This window comes from Camelina sativa, chromosome 5, assembly GCF_030686135.1.
Source record: "Camelina sativa cultivar CO46 ecotype springtype chromosome 5, ASM3068613v1".
NCBI lineage: Eukaryota > Viridiplantae > Streptophyta > Magnoliopsida > Brassicales > Brassicaceae > Camelina > Camelina sativa.
The window spans coordinates 30,776,374-30,795,843 of NC_141884.1; the positions used below are offsets into that span (position 1 = coordinate 30,776,374).

General features: G+C 36.1%; 2 protein-coding genes and 1 pseudogene across 3 annotated transcripts; 2 read left to right on the forward strand and 1 right to left on the reverse strand.

Annotated features, from left to right (window-relative positions):
• Positions 1-11,204: 11,204 nt before the first annotated feature.
• LOC104787523 (receptor-like protein CLAVATA2 pseudogene) lies at positions 11,205-13,742 on the forward strand (annotated as a pseudogene). The gene has a single exon (XR_015557605.1). The product of XR_015557605.1 is annotated as a receptor-like protein CLAVATA2 pseudogene (transcript).
• A 656-nt stretch (positions 13,743-14,398) lies between these two features.
• LOC104787525 (protein TRIGALACTOSYLDIACYLGLYCEROL 3, chloroplastic) lies at positions 14,399-17,269 on the forward strand. Its single transcript, XM_010513130.3, has 10 exons — positions 14,399-14,850; positions 15,068-15,199; positions 15,554-15,649; positions 15,726-15,803; positions 15,894-15,955; positions 16,069-16,144; positions 16,237-16,344; positions 16,501-16,676; positions 16,764-16,848; positions 16,940-17,269. Exons 1-10 carry the CDS (start codon positions 14,665-14,667, stop codon positions 16,976-16,978), a joined length of 1,038 nt encoding a protein of 345 aa, XP_010511432.1. The 5' UTR covers positions 14,399-14,664; the 3' UTR covers positions 16,979-17,269.
• Positions 17,249-18,452, reverse strand: LOC104787524 (ycf20-like protein). The gene is made up of 2 exons (XM_010513129.3): positions 17,997-18,452; positions 17,249-17,854 (listed from the first exon to the last, which is right to left on the reverse strand). Exons 1-2 carry the CDS (start codon positions 18,134-18,136, stop codon positions 17,392-17,394), a joined length of 603 nt encoding a protein of 200 aa, XP_010511431.1. The 5' UTR covers positions 18,137-18,452; the 3' UTR covers positions 17,249-17,391.
• Positions 18,453-19,470: the final 1,018 nt, after the last annotated feature.

Sequence of the window (19,470 nt, forward strand, 5' to 3'; positions counted from 1 at the left end):
GATCTTGAGGATGGGTTAGGCTGGATTGATCTTGTGGTTTGTTTAATTTGGTCAAGCTTGATTGTTGTAGATCTCTTCTAGGCTAGATGTTCTTAATGCTGATCCTATATCTGAGAAGGTTGGGTTTGATTTCAAGCATCTTAGCATCACACCAATGTTTAAGGAGCATAGATAAGGCTAGATCTAGAGCTTACCATTAGGCTTGCTAAGAGATTAGAGGTCTTGTTTGGTATGAGATGTATTTTTTAATGCCTGCTTGTGTAGATTCTTTACTTTGTGAGAACAAGTCTAGAGATGCATAGGTTTGATTGTTTCTTGCCATGAGAGTGGATTAAACATGTCTTAGACATATATGTCTAGAGATTAGCTCAAAGTTTGCTTGAGGTTTGTTGACCAAGTTAGATAACCACAATGATTAGTTCAGCCTACGGATCCCTCCTCAGGACCTTCTTTGTTTATTGATTTCTTAGTCTTAATCCTGTTGCTAGCTTGTTGTTTGATTCGTTTTTGCATTGCTCTGTTTTTATTATGTTGCTTTGTTTTTACGTTTAGTCCAGCTCGACCCTGCACTCGATCTACACTCGATCGAGTGCTTGCTCGAGTTCATCCCCAGAACTCTTGTTTATGATTTGTAGCTATCCTGTCTTATCTCTTGTTTCATTCTGGTTGCATTTCTGTTGCATTTACTTAGTGTCATGTTCATTACTTGTCTTGCATTAGTTCATTAGCATAGTTTCTATTTATGTTCTTGTTTCATAACTGCTACAATCATTCTGTTCCATTTACATTTAGCATCTAGTTCTTGTAGTTTTACTTTCTGCACTTTACAATTTCATCATAGGATTGTTAGTGACAAACATCATTTGCATTTGGCTTGACTTAGTCTCATATGCATGTCTTAATTGTTCACAAACACTCAGATAGGATTGACACCTCTTATACTGCAACTGCATAAGGGGAATTGAAACACCTTACCATCCATTCATTCATATCTCATTGCATACATTCATCATCCATTCACCACACATAAAGTCTTTGTTTCACCTGCCTGAAACTCAAGGCTGCCCCTTCAAGTGAAAATAATTTCAAAGGTTGATTCTTAGAAAAGGAAAAATATATAACAGAAAGAAAAAAAAAAAAAAAAAAAAAAAAAAAAAAAAAAAAAAAAAAATTTCATACCTTGGAAGCCAGACCCAAGACTTGTCCATCTTACAAAACCACCAAAACTCGACCACAACACAGTGTTGAATCGACCACGAACACAGGGTTGTCAAACCATATCAATCAAAAACACATATCGAAGAGAACAAGAACTTAATAAAAAACTGAAACTCCTAAATAATTACTCACCAGACGAATAGATCTAAGTCTTTGCGAACTTAAAAATTCTCTGTAAAATTGAAAAAAAAAACGCTAATCAGATCTATATACCCACACATAACATTAACTCGATAACATTTAGAAAAATATTAAGATTGAAAACGCAAATTTACAGTACCATAAACTCAAACGAATCTTGAAATCTGCATGCAAAAGAACAAAAGAAATGAATCACCTTCAGTTTGATAAGAATACCAAACAGTGAAAACGATTTGATAAACGATTCGATTAAACAAAAGAAACGAATCACCTTCGGTTTTCAGAAATCGACGAGTGATGCTTTGAGTGAGGCTTGACAGATTAGAGATGGAAAACTGAGAAATCCGACGAGTGAGGCAACGAGTGAGGCTCTGAGTGAGGCTCCGAGTGAAACCAAATGAATGAGAAATCCGACGAGTGAGGCTCTGAGTGAGTCCAAACGAATCCCTTAGAAATCGACAAGTGAGATTAGAGATTGAAAACTGAGAAATTAGAGACTGAAAAAAGACAAATTGACTGAGACAAGTGAGAAGGTGAGGCGTTTGGAAGTGACTGAGTCGAAAGAAAATTCTAGATCTATTTCTTCGTATTCCTTTTTATTTTTCTTTTTCTTTTTTACAAATGGCGGGCAATAAAAAAAAAATTCCCGCTTTCCATTTCAATAGCATTTTTTATGATATATGCTATTAATTGATACCCGCGAAACCCAAAAACTTTCCGCGTCAAATTTTTTAAGTTTGACCGATGCATTTATAGCGTCTACTTATAAACAAATGTTATCTATAATTTCACGTTTATTTAACATAGCATAAAGCGTTAAAACATTATCTTCTTATGCTATAAATACACGATTTTCTTGTAGTGGAAGTTAGTCTTGTGTTACTTTTGTTGTTTGTATTGCTTGACTTTCTTCACTTGCTTGACTTCCTTGAGTTGCTTGAATTGATCCTTCTCCTGCATTTGATGGCTGCTGCTTCTTCCTTGGTGTCTTCCTTGGTGGTTTGTATCTCTCGACTCTAGCATTAAGACACTTTAATTTGTTGTGTCCAGGGTAATCACATAGACTACAATTCATGATCCTATTCTCTCTACTAAGCTCCTTCTTCTTTTTTGTAGGAGACTCATGCCTTGCTTTCTTCCTCATCAGCTTTGGTTTCTTATACATTTCATGTTTTCAATCTGTTCAACTAAAGCAGCAGGTGGAACCACAACAGAACCAGATCTATGCCAGAACAATACCATTAACTGGTGCAATTGAGTCACTAAAAATACATTGCTGCCTCGAGTTCAAATACCAGTCGCTAATATAATCTTCACGATTAAGCTTATTCTCGGTGATAACACATAAAGCATGGCGACATGGAATCCACTCATATCCTATCTTCTACAAACACATGTCCTCAGCCGAAGATTCACACTGTAGCCTACACCAGACTCACAAACATCAAATCTACCTTCTCCACTTGGGACAAATGTGCAGTACTTTATGTTTTTAGCTTCTTCTTCCAAGAACGCAGTGTGAACGCATACATATTACACACGTGGCAATAATTTTAAGGTTTTTTCCTTTTTTTTCTTGACCACAGCCCCAAAGATTTTCTTTTTCTAAATTGAGCTTCGTTCATCATCTTCTCTCTTGTCACTCTCATCCATTCATTCTCTTCGAAACTCTTCTCTCATCCACTCTCCAATTTGGGCGTTGCAAATTTGCATTTATCGCAAATATGTTGCAAAGTTTACAATGAACTAACTTCTTGTTATATTTGTCGTATTAATGCAACTTACTATTGTAGTAAATTTGTTGCATAATTGTGACACACATTTGCAACTTTAAATGGTTACAACTTATTGTCACATAAAACATGTAGCAAATAACATTACAATTTTCTAACAAATTAATTTATTGCTATATTTGTTGTAATATTGTAACCTTATTTATGCAGAAAATTAGTGATGTAATTACGACTTTGAACAATATGAAGAAATTATTGTTACAAATTTTCGTCGCGTAGTTTTATTGCATATTCGTAGATGCAATTCATATTACAACATTAATTTTAATCACAGTATTTTGCTATATCATTTGTTCGGCACATTAGCTATTAATTTAATAGATTTATTTATTTTTAAATTAAAAATATATATCTTCATGACTAAAAAGTAAAAGAAATAATTCAATTATTAAATAATCACATATTAAAATATTACAGTAATGCATAAATAAAAATAATTACACAAATGATGTGAAATAAATTTTCTTAAGTATTTTTATTTCTTCTTATCACAGATGAGGTGTTCTTAATGGGTTAAAAACACCTAAAACGGCTGCAATGCCTCCTTGAGCTTAGCCTTCATTTTCCATAAGACTCATCTAAATATATTTATTAAAAATAACAAAGTTAGTATATTAAACTACAACAAAACTTATACCACTTACGACAAAACTTTATTACTAATCAGAACCTTTAATAAAACTGCGGATTAATGGAGAACTCTATTTACCTTTGGAGAAGGTATGTTGCTTGCTAACGTGTTGTATTGATAGATCTATGGAAGCACATTTTTAAGCTAAAAAAACTACTCGAAAATAGAAAATAATCTGTAAAGTAATATTTTATTGAACGTTTTGGATTTGTATAGTTATCCAAATGATTAAGATAGATATGGTAAAATGAGGTAACGGTGGTGGGTGAGTAACAAGGACAAATATTAGTTATCATGTTGATTATACCTTATATGTATACATATATATATATATATATATATATACTAGGTACTATCCCGCAGAAAATCCCGCGGAAAACCGCGAACATTTTTTATGAAATTTTGTAATAATTTATTTTGTTATTATGTTATTTGTAATGGTTTGTTATTAAAAATTTGTTGATTATATTATAATTTTTGTATTTTAAAATGTTTATTGAATACCTGTCAATAAAATATTTGCATGTAATGAATAAAATTATTTAAACCTTTGTGAAATCTTTGTTATAGGTTGTGAAGTAAGTAAAAAGATATAACTAACATATAAAAGAAAATCTTAACTGTTAGTTTTTTTAAGTACAAATTAGTTTTGATTCTAACAGATTTTTTTTTTACTTTTCTACAATTTATTTTATTTGATGTTTTTCCTATTTTTGTTTTTTTAATTAGAAATATTTATTTAATTAATTATTTAATCTTAATTAAGTTTTTCTAATGGCGATTGAATGTAATTTTTTACACATTTTAAAGTTAGTTTTATATTTGTACTTCCAAATTAATCTAATAAGATATAAATTAGTTTAAAGAAAAGGGAATATAATTGTGTATAACTATACTATACGTATATGATTATAATGTATTTGAGATGTCAAAGACAATAGCATATTCGGGTGACTAACGTGGACCAATATATGATTATACATATACAATATATGGTTATAGTGTTTGAGATGTCATATACATATACTATACTTCATGATTTTCCAAGTATAAGCAAAACGAATAATTGATATATTTATATATTGGTTTACCTTCTACAGTTGTTATTGAAACTAACAAAAGAGTTATTTGATTTAAGAAGATGTAACATAGAAGTCCACTAATAAAAAATCTAGAAAAAAATTAGCAAAATAACATATTTTTATGGAAATATAAATTGTTGTAAATACAGTGGCAAAGATGTCACATATTTTGTCACTTGTATATACTAAAATTTTCTTGCAAAATAATCACAACTCTAATCGTTGAATATTTATTGTAAATTTTGCAAGACAATTTTGCATGTTGCTATAATATTGCTAATTTGTAACGGAAAAATGCAACATAAACTTTTATTGTTATTTTGCAATAAACTTGTAATGAAATTGTGACATGCATTCATTATTGCAAAAATATAGCAAAATTTGTTGTAAAATTTTAACAAATACAATCATTGCAAAAATATTGTTGCAATAGCACTATTTTTTGTAGTGATCTCTAATTTCTCTCTTCTCAAACATGGAGCAGTTTGAGGCGGATCCATACTATGCTAATCAGAAGAGGGTGAGGAAGTTAGACGTGTTGCGAACAGCCATAGGCTATGGTGATTTGGGCATGCCTCTAATATGCACGTGTGGCAAACGAATTGTCGAAGAGATTTCTCCAACAGAAACAGAGAAAAAGAGATCGTTTACTTGCGTGCAGTATGAGGTAAATCAAATTAAATCAAATACAATTGAGAGATCTGAGTATGATGTTTGTTCATTGATATATTGTGCAGGATTATGGATTGTACAGGCGAAAAATTTGGGTTGATGCAATTGAAGAAGAAACGAAAAGCTTAAGGAAGGATGTTGATAACCATTGGGAGAGATTGAGGGAATTCGAACCCCATCATACACAGATCTATAATTTGAAGCTGCAGCTTAAGGACAAGAATGGCAAGATTGCCAAACTAAGGGAGGTGGTGGCGTGTCTTTCTAGTCGAGTCGATCTCCTTGAAAAATTGTGTTATGATTGATATTATCTTCGTTGGTTGGTAACCGGTTTAGAACTTGTTGAAAGATGTTCCTTAAGGAAGGATGTTCCTATCTTTTTCTATAAATTCTCTTGGTGAATGTTGTTCCTTAAGGAAGAATGTTTTATTTTTTTTCTATGAATTCTCTTATTGAATGGTTATGTTTTGCAAAAAGATACGAAGTTTAACATAGTTTAACATAGTTTTACTTAGTTTTACTAGTAATACGATGGCAAATCCAGGAAATAATATAGTTTACATAGTTTTACTAGTAATACGACAAAAATAACATAGTCTTCACACCGGATTAGTCTTGGACATTGTGGTGATTCGGGTGTCAATGTTGTCTACGGCACTCCGTTTACCACCCCTCTTCTTCTTCTCTCTTCCTTCTACTACTTGCGAAGTAATCGGATGCTTGTTTGGTGGATCTACAGGGAGCTCATCATCTTCATCTGCAGGCTCTTGCTATGAAACCAAATATAGTTAACACCTTATACTCTAGTATTACCAAGTATTACTAGAGTCTCTTACCTTTGATTTCTTTTGTTCCTTCACATATTGTTCCAACGGTTCAATCCATTTTTCAAGCCCATCAATCTTGGCCGAAATGTTATCGAACTGGATTTTCATATCCTGCTTCATGGTGTTTAGAAGATCCGCTAATTCAATAGTATCTACCTTGGTTCTTCAATGGCGTCTATTTCCTCGACCACCACATTCACATTGTTTTATCCTAACCGAGAAGCCACATCTGATGTGTACATCTCCTCAAAAAATACAAATAATCCTCTATGAAGACGCCACATCCAACTGGAAACAACGACATCATGGGTATCGTCTTCCTCAGCTTCTTCCATGATTCCATTGAGAAGAGGAATTTCTTCATCAATAGATGGAATCACACTAGCAATTTCCTATGTAAACGATGAACTTTATATACATAACAAACCAATTTATACAAAGGATAAGTAACTTCAGTTGTTAGGATAACTAACCGTTGTTGTACCAACTTTATCAGTTATTTCCTGAAGAGGATACCCTTTCTGCCCGGTTTTCTTAAACATTCTCCTGCACATCCTAGGACAGTTTTCATCCGGATCAGGAATTTCTTCAATGTATTGGTTCCCCAAATTTGGAATTGCCTCAAATAGTAAAAACTACACAACACACATATAACTAAAATTAGCTTTAATTATAAGAAATATCAACAATGAAAAAGACTTCAAATTTTAAAACTAACTCACCTCCAACAAGAATACAGAAACCTGGAACAGGCCATAACGCACCCTTTTTCTTCACGACCCCTCCAAAATGTCTCATTGTATGGGAAATCGAATTTATCATGTGATCGAATGATAATCTCTCCCAAGGAAATGTTTTACAAAAATCTAGATCACTCACCGCTCTTAGAAAAAAATCATCGACACCCGTATCATCTTTCCCCGAGTCTTTTGTCTGGCCTACAATGATGCTTCCTAGAAAGAAGAGGACCGGCATCTTCAAACTATCACGAGAACGATCTGGTTCCATTTCCTCAAGCTTTTATCTCACGTCTTCAAGTCTAACCTTTTTTTCATTTCCAAAATACTTTGTTTTCAAGACGTTACTGCCGGCTTTCTTATAATGAAGTGGATAGCTCCGACAGTCTAATCCAGACAATCAACGCGTGTTCCCTCAGACTATAACAGATTGGTACATCATTTACAACAAATCATGCTTCCTTATTTTGTTCTATTTTTGCCGTTCAAAGAAGGAGCATCCACATTTCCATAAGCTTGTGGTTTGGGTCCCTTGGCAAGTGGAAAATGTGATTGAATTATGGATGCTTCTCAAACCAATTCCTCTCATAACTAGTCAATGGATGCTTCAAGCATTCTAGCATTGTCAAAGTTTCATAAATATGACACCTTGTCGATAGCTTGATTTTCTTGTTGTACTCACTAGGCTTGAAGTGCATTCTTAAAGGTTGCATCGCTTCTGTTACAAAACCAGTTTTACCTAGTTATACCAGTTTTACACACACAAGTTGTACCAGTTCTGCCAGTTTTACACCCGATAGTTGTACCAGTTCTGCCAGTTTTACAACCACTAGTTCTGCTAGTTTTACACACTAGTTCTACCAAGTGTTACCAGTATTACTTAAATTTCAAAATCCAAATCAATTCCAAATGACAAAGCAAGAGACACACTAGTTGTACTTACACTTGAATCGATGTGGTCGCTCTCACTTTGGCTTGTACTCCTTCTCGAGTTAGTTTCCAAGTTTGAACTTCCCTCTGTATCTTCTTCTTCTCCTCCTTCATCGTCTTTTTCTTCTTCTCCTGCATGATTTTCTTCTGCTTCATCGTCTTTTTCATCTCCTTCATCGTCCTTTTCTTCTTCTTCTTCTCCATCGCTTGATTCCACAGAAACGGATCCCTCGTTATCTCCTCCTTCTTCATCATCTTCCTCTCGATTACTTGATTTCAGAGATACGAATTTTGCGTTATCTCCTTCTACTACTGCTGGACTTGAACCCGACTTATTATCTCCTTTTTCTTCTTCCAGAGATACAGATTTTGCGTTATCTCCTTCTACTGTTGCTGGACTCGAACCCGACGCATTATCTCCTTCTTCAACAAACGGAATGGTTCCTCCGAAACCATTTCTCTTTCTTCTTCAACTGGAATGGGTCCAACTATCAAATTTGTCTCGTCTCCTATTGTCGCCAGTCTGAAACTCGACTCACCTTCTTCTTCTTGATTCGCGTTATTCCCTTCTTCATCCACCGGAATTGTAGGTTCTGGAACCCCTCTTTCTTCTTCTACCACCGGAATAGTTTCTCCCAGATTCGAATATGTCCCCATCTTATTCTTCAAATGAGAGTTCCTTCTCGGCAAACCCCCTCTTGTTTTCACCATCTTCTTAATCGATTTAGGGGTTAATTGAAAGATGAAAACCATAGTTCTACTTAGTTTCACCTAAATCGATTGATTTGTTCGAAGAAATAGAGGAGAGAGCGGTTTGTTAAGAATAAAGTTTACAGTTTTCGATTTACTTTTTGTTTTAAATTTTCTGAATATATCCGAGTAAGGTGTGCTCGGGTGGATAATACCCAGGTTTTCTTTGTAATTATCTTGTTTTTTTGGAGATAACACTTTTTTTCTTTTTTGGCAAACATATGTTATCATTTCTTAACGAAAAAGTAACATACAAAGTACATAGGATGATAGCTGAAAAGATAACAAAAGTGGGGGATTCCCAGGAATTAAAACATCAAAGCAACAAAGATAGATAGGGGAAACACATATTTGGAGCTTGACAGCTATGGACCAAAGGCTTGATAGCGTTCTGGAACTTGTGAGATCAAGGTATATCGATGCATCTTCCATGAGCAGGTCAAGGGAAGAGATAATGGCCATTGTCTTGAAACAAAGACTAAGTGGCAAAGGAACGGCCAAAGCTGATACTCTCAGAAAAGCTTCGCCAAAGGGGTGAGCAAGGTTGGTATTGCTCTAAGAGCCGGCCACTGCAAAGGTGGTAGCGAATCTGGGTTTGGGTGAGGGGAGCTTGAGGAGGTTGCGGTAACCGCTACTTCTTTGAGTAGAGATCATAATGCCGCTAGTCAACAGGCTTAATTGAAAGGACTTCAAGAAGTTGATGAGTTGCAAATTGGAGACCATAAATAGTAGGCGATGGAGATAGAGGGGGCTGATGAAGCAGAGGTAACCCGCACTCATTAGAGGTGGGATCATAATGCCAATCTTCATCAAAATAAAACCCTCTTCTAGACGTTCAACCTTTTGTGGGTCTAGTAACAAGGTTCTCAAAAGACTCTTAGACCAAAGTCAACATGGGTTGGTTAAGGTTCACTAGCAGTCTTCGGACTAATGATATCCTTAAGCTAAACAACTGTTTGCTAGATAGGGGAGAGTGGATTTCAGCTTAAACCTAGCTACAAGAAAATCTTGGAATAGTTGAGCTCTTGGTGATACGGAGGATAAAGGTTCAGGGAAAACAAGCAATAGAGATAATCCGATTGGCTCAGATTCACTAACAAAGAACAACAATGCAGGCTTCCAAACCAAGTTATTCAACTGGCCTTGACACAAAGGAGAATTAAGCAAAATCGAAGTAACTAGGGATCTGCTACCGAGTATAACTTGACTTGACCAAGCAGGATACACTAATACTAGCCGATTTTGCCTTGATATGAGGTTAAAGCTCACAGATCTAAGGCTCTTCCAGGTCAGAAATGAACTATAGTTTATCCAAGGGACATTATCTTCCAGGGTTCCGAGATAAGAATGGAGATTAAACCTGGAGAAAGGGTTACCGGAGGAGAAGCAGAGGTCGTCGAGGATGAAGGTTTCTTCGTCAAAAAGTTCACTAGTTCCATCGTCAAAACAGAGCTTCCGTCCAGCTGCATCCAAGCAAAACACTTGGTGAGAGGATCTAGATCCGAGGAGCGGGAAGATGTTAACGTTGACGGCAAGAGAAAGCAGTGAGACAAACGGAAATTGGGCCTAGAGGCACTCTTATGGATCTCGGTAGAGGTATCCGGGGGTTGGGAATTCGATGGGATAAACTCATCGACAAAAGTTATGAGATGTGGAGGAGGAAAGGGTGGTTGAAGCTGACGCATGGGTCGATGTGAGATCTGCGATCTCCGAAAACCTTCGGTAGAGCTGAAACTAGAAAGAAGCATACTACATGGGAAAGGGAGACAGCGGAAATGCAGAAAACAAGTCCTAGCGACGCCAATCGGACTCGGTGCCGCCAGAGAAGAGGATTTTGGTGATTGTGCCAGAAGGAGAGACGGCTAGGGCGAACTTGTAGAAGAATCCAATGGTTTGGAGATAACACTTTAAAACACCACTTTTCCAATTAAAAGAAAAAATCAAAACAATATTGCATTAAATAGAGAGCTAAAATCTCATAACACCCTTTCTATCAAAACAAATTCTCAAAACTCCCTCAATGGTAAAAGGACAATATTACCCTTAATGAAGATTGTTTTAGGTTAAATATAATTAAATAAGTAATTGTTCAACGAAAAACACAGTAGCTTAGTGGTTGTGAGCTCCATGTGCACGCGCGCGCGCCCAGGGTTCGAATCCCACTATGCGCGGTACAACTGGTACAACTAGGGTGCAACTGGTACAACTAGGGAATATATGGTACAACTATGCGAGGTGCAACTGGTACAACTATGGTGCAACTGGTACAACTAGGGGATATATGGTACAACTATACAAGGTGCAACTAGGAGATATATGGTACAACTATTCTTTAAAAATTATTAGAGGGGTAGTTTCGTCCTTTCGTTAAAAAAAGGGGTAATAAGATTAAGTGGGGGTAATGCAGAGATGAATTTCTGGTATAGGGACACTAGAGATGAATTCTCTTAAATAGAGGAGTTTTGAGATGAAAACTCCTTTTCACGGTCTTTATCTTCCACTCACATTTCCACTACCAGGGTCGCGTTGCTTCACTCTCCACTGTAAAGAGAGGTCGCTGCGATTTCTGTAATTCGCCCCTGAGACCTTCTCAATTTACTTTCATTACCACTTTACCTTCTTTAACTTCGTCTTCTCCAGTGAGCTATGAACATACTGAAGATTGCAGATTTCACTCTCTTCTTCCTCTTCTTCGTCTGCTCTCCCGCGTCGCTTCAAGCTCAATCCCAGCTTCCCGACATCGACCCACAAGACAAAGCCTCTTTATTGATATTCAAGGTTTCGATTCACGACCTTAATCGAAGCTTATCGACATGGTACGGCTCATCTTGTTCTAACTGGACAGGTCTAGCTTGTCACAATCCGACCGGAAAAGTTCTCTCTATCACTTTATCCGGTTTGAATCTCTCCGGTGAGCTTCACCCATCTCTCTGTAAGCTCTCTTCTCTTCAAAGCTTGGACCTTTCCCGGAACAATTTCTCTGGAAACGTACCTTCTTGCTTCGGTTCGTTGCGTAATCTTAGGGCACTTAATCTTAGTCGGAACGGATTCGTTGGTTCGATTCCTGACACATTCGTGAGTCTTAAGGAGCTTAGAGAAGTTGTTCTAAGTGAGAATAGAGATCTAGGCGGTGTGATTCCTCACTGGTTTGGGGGTTTCTCGATGAATCTTGAGAGAATTGATCTTAGTTTCTGCTCGTTTCTTGGAGAATTGCCTGAGAGCTTGCTGTACTTGAAGTCTCTTAACTACTTGAATCTTGAGAGCAATAACTTGACTGGTACACTTAGAGATTTTCAGCAGCCGTTGGTGGTTCTTAATCTTGCTTCAAATCGGTTTTCTGGTACACTGCCTTGTTTCTACTCCTCTCGTCCTTCTCTTAGTGTTCTGAATCTGGCTGAGAATTTGTTGGTTGGTGGGTTACCTTCTTGTTTGGGTTCTTTAGTAGAGCTGAGTCATTTGAATCTATCTTTCAATGGCTTTAACTACGAGATATCTCCAAGGCTTATGTTTTCAGAGAAGCTTGTGATGTTGGACTTGAGTCACAACGGGTTTTCAGGTCGTCTTCCTAGCAGAATCTCTGAAACAACTGAGAAATTGGGTTTGGTACTTCTCGACCTCTCTCACAATAGGTTTTCTGGTGATATACCGTTGAGGATTACTGAGTTGAAGAGTTTACAAGCATTGCGTCTCTCTCACAATCTTCTAACGGGAGATATCCCGGCTAAGATTGGGAATCTGACGTATCTCCAGTTCATTGATCTTTCCCACAACGCATTAACCGGCTCGATACCTCTCAACATTGTTGGTTGCTTTCAGTTGCTTGCTTTGATGATTAGTAACAACAATCTCTCTGGGGAAATACAACCAGAGCTTGATGCTTTGGACAGTCTGAAGATACTTGACATAAGCAACAATCAGATTTCAGGTGAGATACCACTTACTTTGGCTGGCCTGAAGTCTCTTGAGATTGTGGATATCAGTTCCAACAACCTCTCAGGAAACCTGAATGAAGCCATTACCAAATGGTCCAATCTCAAGTATCTCTCTCTTGCCCGGAACAAATTCAGTGGAACCCTTCCATCTTGGCTGTTCAAGTTTGACAAAATCCAAATGATCGACTACTCCAGCAACAGATTCTCCTGGTTCATACCGGACGATAACTTAAACAGCACACGCTTCAAAGATCTTCACGCCGCTGGAGAAGAAAGATCTGCAGAGCCACCAGGGAAAGTAGAGATCAAAATATCAGCAGCTGTGGTTGCCAAAGACGAACTAAGCTTCAGCTACAGTCTATTATCCATGGTTGGGATTGATCTCTCTGACAATCTATTACACGGAGAGATCCCAGAAGCTTTGTTCAGACAGAAGAATATTGAGTACTTAAACTTGTCCTACAACTTCCTTGAAGGTCAGCTTCCACGTCTAGAGAAGCTGCCAAGGTTAAAGGCCTTAGATCTTTCACACAATTCTCTATCAGGTCAAGTCACTGGAAACATCTCGGCTCCTCCGGGACTCACACTTCTGAACCTATCTCATAACTGTTTCTCTGGAATCATTACTGAGAAAGAAGGGCTTGGGAAGTTTCCAGGAGCCTTGGCTGGAAATCCGGAACTGTGTGTAGAATCTCCTGGAAGCAAGTGTGATCCGGCTAATATTGATGCATCACAAGAGGAAATATATCAAAACGAATTGGTAGAAGGACCGATATCGATTTGGATATTCTGCTTGAGTGCGTTTATCAGCTTCGATTTTGGAGTGCTAGGTATCTTCTGCTCAGCTCGTGCTCGGAGTTATATTCTTCAGACCAAAGCTTAAAACTCTAGAGATTGATTGATGTGTATATTCAGTTGTAACTCACATATGTATGTTTGTTGGTCTGAGATGAGAAGTGGAAATGCTCGCATTTAACTAAAATCTTGGTTACATTCACTTGTGTATATAGTTTGAACGGTTTCTTCTTATACTCCTTTTGCTATCCATTGTTACATTCACTTGTGTATATTCGCATTTTTTGGTCTGTTTTAAAAATATTCTATACTCCAGTATAGAGTTTAGCGCACCAAATTAGGCTGAGAAAACCCTAACCCTAGTTTGGGTTTACAAATGAGATGGTTAGAGTTTAGATTTTACAAGTAAAACGAAATTATATGTCGGTTTGGGTTCATAAATGAAATGGTTAGAGGATTTAGATTTTACGAGTAGAACGAAATTATATGTCGGTTTGGGTTTATTAAAGAACGGTTTAAAATTTTAATTTTATAATAATGTATACAAATTTTATTTCCTTATTTAATAAGGGGGTGAATGAATAGATTCACCCCTAGGATGAACCCAAGTATTGTTTATATATATATATATATATATATATATATTGAAACTAAGATATCTCCATTTTGTTTGTTAAAAAAAAAAATATATATATCTCCATTTTTTTGTTTTAACATATATAGATTTTTAGAAAATAATTTTTTTTTTTTACATTCTACAGTAACTTTTAACATGAAACATTCAGACTTATTATTAGAAGAAAAGAAAAGAAAAAACAATTGTATTGGATTTTCCAACTTGGTATCCAGTTAAATTCGGGTTATCCGTATACCATTCGGATAAATTGATCAACAATGCAAAGCCAAAAATGCAAAAAAGTATTATTACTACATTCATCATATCTCATTCTCAATTTCGTTTCATCTCACAAAATAAATAAATTACAAAAATGGCAATGTGATTTAATATCTCTCTCTCTCTCACTTTCGTCGGTGAAGGGGAAAAAAGCGAAATTTCGCCGCAAAGTCCACACCTTCGATCGATCTTGATTCTGGGTTTCTCCCAAATTGGTATCGAATTTGATATCTTCAGGATCTCAACCCACAAGAATCAATCATGCTTTCTTTATCCTCTTCTTCTTCTTCTTCGTTGCTTCGTCCGAGTTTACACTGCCATGGTTCTTCTTCTTCTGGTCGGTCCGTCGTTGTACCAAGAAGGAGTGTTATCTCGTTTCGTCGGAAAGTCTCTTGCTGTTGCATAGCTCCTCCTCAGAACTTGGACAACGATGCCACTAGATTCGATGTATTGATTTTGTTTTCACAATGTTGCTATCCATTGTTATGTCTCTTTAGCTCGTTGAATTGTTTTTTTTTTTCAATATATCATGGTAGAATCTGCCTTAATACTTTTAATTTTATATCAAAATGTTCTGCATTTTTTTTGCTGGAGCTTGGGTCTTGTCTGATGTTTGATACTGTGTCTTGTCTAAATGTTTGATAATGTGATGATATATCTGCAGAGTCTCTCTAACTCAGGAGGAGGTATGAGTAAACAGCGAGAGCCTGAGAATGATTCTGATGTTCTTATTGAATGTCGAGATGTCTACAAATCGTTTGGGGAAAAACATATCTTGAAAGGTGTTAGCTTTAAGGTACATTGAGCATCCTTACTACCCTTTCATGAATCCAATGTAAAAAAGATGGTGCTACCCATCTTGTAAGGCGTTAGCTTTTAGGCTTCCTCACGCCTTCTTGTCAGTCTAGACTACCTTAGCGGATTTCTTTGCTACTCTTTTGCCATAAAAGTGTTCTGCTTTGGCTATTTGTAGCATTGTATTGATAAGTAAGCTGTTTTATCATATTTTGAAGTCTTGAAATCCCGGGCGTTGCAAAGAACGTCAGTGTATATTAACTACAATGTTATGTTTTCTCTTACTTGTTTGGATCTTGGGATTTTGAAAGTCACACAAACACACCACATGCTAACCAAATTCTTTTGAATGCAGATTAGACATGGCGAAGCTGTTGGGGTGATCGGTCCTTCTGGGACTGGGAAATCAACCATTTTAAAGATCATGGCTGGACTTCTTGCTCCAGACAAGGTCTGCAACTGTCTCTACTCTATCTGGCAGATCATAACCTTCAGATTATGGATTTTCTTTGATGTTTGGTATGCAGGGAGAAGTTTATATACGAGGAAAAAAACGAGCTGGTTTGATAAGTGATGAGGAAATATCAGGACTTCGTATTGGCCTGGTAACTGCTGTTCTGAGATATGATTCTCATGAGTCGTGGATTATTTGTTTCGAGTTTGTGTATATAAATGGCATTTTTTCTATCTTACAGGTGTTTCAGAGTGCAGCTCTCTTTGATTCTCTATCAGTTCGTGAAAATGTTGGTTTTCTACTGTAAGATGTTATTCTTTAACGTCCTATATGGCCTCATTTTTAGCCAAAAGATTACGGATACGGATGCTTTTTTTGGTTTTAGACATATTGATTGTCTATGGTAATGATCACAGTTATGAAAGATCAAAAATGCCGGAGAATCAAATATCTGAGCTTGTGACACAAACCTTAGCAGCTGTTGGTTTGAAGGTATCTTAATTCAGTACAAACATAGGCTAGTTAAATACCTGGTGAATAGTCCACATCCAGCTTATTTTTATTTTTATTTCTAATAAGATCAGGGTGTTGAGAATCGATTACCTTCTGAGCTATCTGGTGGAATGAAGAAAAGGGTTGCTTTAGCTCGTTCACTAATTTTTGATACAACAAAAGAGGTCATAGAGCCAGAGGTAATCTGAAGATCTACTCATGTTGTTTCTTCTCTAGAGGCTCGACTCCTGCATCTCATAGTTCATGATGAAAGTTTTTAACTTATCAGGTGGTGAAAATTAAGCATTCATTTATGGGTTTTGAAGTTAGTTTAATTATGCGCTGCCTTTTCTTAGGTGCTCTTGTACGATGAGCCAACTGCTGGACTGGATCCAATTGCATCAACTGTAGTTGAAGATCTTATACGGTCTGTTCACATGACGGATGAGGATGCAGTTGGAAAACCTGGAAAAATTGCGTCTTATCTGGTTGTAACACATCAACATAGCACCATTCAAAGAGCTGTAGACAGGTTCTGATTTCAGTCCATATTACAAGATATGGTTTTTGCAGCTCTCACTTCATCCCTGAAGAAAGTTAAGTTTCTTCTTGTATTCAGGTTATTGTTTCTGTATGAAGGAAAGATCGTTTGGCAAGGAATGACACATGAATTTACAACCTCAACAAATCCAATAGTTCAACAGGTCCCTTCTTTTCACATGTTCACATCTAATATCAACATGGACGTACTTGGGATGCAGTTTGAGTCATTCATTTTTGTTTTGTATCTATCAGTTTGCTACAGGCAGCCTCGATGGACCAATCAGATACTAGGGGACGCAATCTGAGACAATTTGGGATGAAGAAATGACGAGACACGGTTGGCACACAACATATGTCTGGATTCTGGCAAATATATATACCTCTGGCTTCCCATTAAGATTTGGAAGAAACCGTCTGAGAGCAATTAGTTCACAAGAAACTTCAGTTCCTCCCAAACAAAGCTTAGCCTACTTGTAAACACTCGTTATTCTTAGAAGAGTAGATCAGGGAAGCATTGTAAGTCGTGAGATTTCACTCTATAATGCATAAATGAGAATTGGGTTTTTATCTACCAAGAACAAAGACTTGCATTTTCATACATACTGAAACTTTAGCAGATACTTGTGAATCTCCAAAACAGTAGTAACAAATGTATATATATACACAAACATAACTCATCTAGAAGAAGAGAAAGATGCTTTATTTCAACTGCCTAACTTGAAAGCATCAACAAAGAGACCTAAGCAAACACCAGCTTTCCAGAAATTCATAAACACAACAAAAGACTGCAACTTCCCTGAAAACATTGAAGAAGACGGCCTCTTATACATAAGCATACCGATTCCTTCGATCGCAGCCACGACGATTCCAGCAACAAGCACGTCCCAGTCACCGGTTTGTCCAAGAATCGTAGCCAATGCATTGGCAGTGTAGAAGCCAAGAAGCAGCAAAAATATCTTCATTGGGAAGTTTTTTCTTGCAGAGTTTATCTTCCCAAGCAGCTGTTTGCCTCCTGCGATCGCAATTCGACCCAATCGAGTGCTACCGAGAACGGTCCTGTCTCCATTCATCTCTTGTCCTCCTCCATCATTATCTCCAGGAACAGGAACAGAAGAACCTGTGTCTAACGCAAACGCTATTTTCCGGTTTGGTCTTGTCATCTGAAAACTATTGAACAAAAATGAAGAAAACTTTTCAATACTCAAACCCTAAGATGATTACGCCTCAAATTCAAAATTTGCAATGCTGAAACCAATGATGATGATTATGCACAGAATCGAAACGTGAAACGTGAAACGCAAAACGGTACCTTTTCATGGGATAAGGAAATGAAGTAAGGGTAATGGAGGAAGCTCTTCGTCTGCTATGGAATACATTTATCATAAAGGAGAGACCTTTATCAATTTCCAGAGCTGGGGAGACGCGTGAAGCTTGAATTTGACATGCCATTAGAAAACAATGTCTCGATTTTTCTGAGATTTAGGGTTTTTTTAACTATGTCACAGCGAAGACAAAACAAAGCTTAGCCCGATTGATCTAAGAGGAAAAAGCAAGAAGCTTAAGTCGAATGAAACAATGGAGATCGGAGAAGATGAGTGTCAGATTTGAGAGACTCAACTCACAGTACGGGTACGGCGTTGAAGGTTCTTTTTTAGTTTCATCCACTTCACACAACTTTTTTACTTTTTTACATTTTACTTCACACAATTTTTTACTTTTGGAACAATTTTTCAAAACCTCTAGAAAGTTAATAAATCTGTTTGGGTCAGCCAATCGGGTTTCAATGGTCGGTCGGTGGTTTAATCTGAATTAGTGTTGGTACTTGCGGTGGCCATGGTTTAGGCCTTTATTAGTGATAACTTTTCTAGTTTTGTTGGGTTTATTATCAGAGTTCAGAGTACAACTTCTTTACATGTGTATCGTTAAAAAAAAGAGAAAATAACTAGAATAAATATATATTGGAATTAATAAATACCTATATCTTTTAAAAATAACTAAGAGTGTTTTCTTTTTGTCTTTTTTTTAATCTCTATAACTAGATAGTGATCCACGCTGTACAACGTGGAAAAATATTTACGTAAATTAGAATTTATTTGTTACAAAATAATAGTAGAAAATATTAACTTCGTAGTCGGTACTACTATTTTGGTTTGGATAAAATATCAAATTTGTTAATTATATATTCGGTCAAGTCTATAAAAAAAAATCCAACAAAACATGTACTAACCCATGATCTGGTATTACAAATTGATGTGATCGTGTTTAGAGATCTTAATATATCAAATTTACAATAGTGATTGGTGTTAATATTAACACCATTGCAGTTATTGGTATAACATGTTAGTATATATCAACTTTATATGTAAAAAATACAATTAGATTATTTATATGTATATTGTCAATATTATAAACTTAATATTGTTTCTACAGTGAATATAGTGTATAAACAATAATTTTTTAGCCAATTAAATTGTTTGTTATTGTTTTTTAAGATTTCTAAAACAATAAATAGAATCTGGAAAAAAAATTATCAAATAATTTCGAAAATATTGTTTTATTATTTTGTAAACAAATATAAATTTTTTTTGTTAGTTATTAGATTAATTAAAATACAATATCATTTTTCGTAACATGCCACATCAAAGATATATGTCATTATTAAATAGTTTAGATATGCAAATATTTAATATTAGTTTTATAAATAAAATTAAGTTATATAATTGTTCTAAATAGTTTGTTATTGTTTCCTAAGATTTATGAAACAATAAATAGACTCTGTTAAG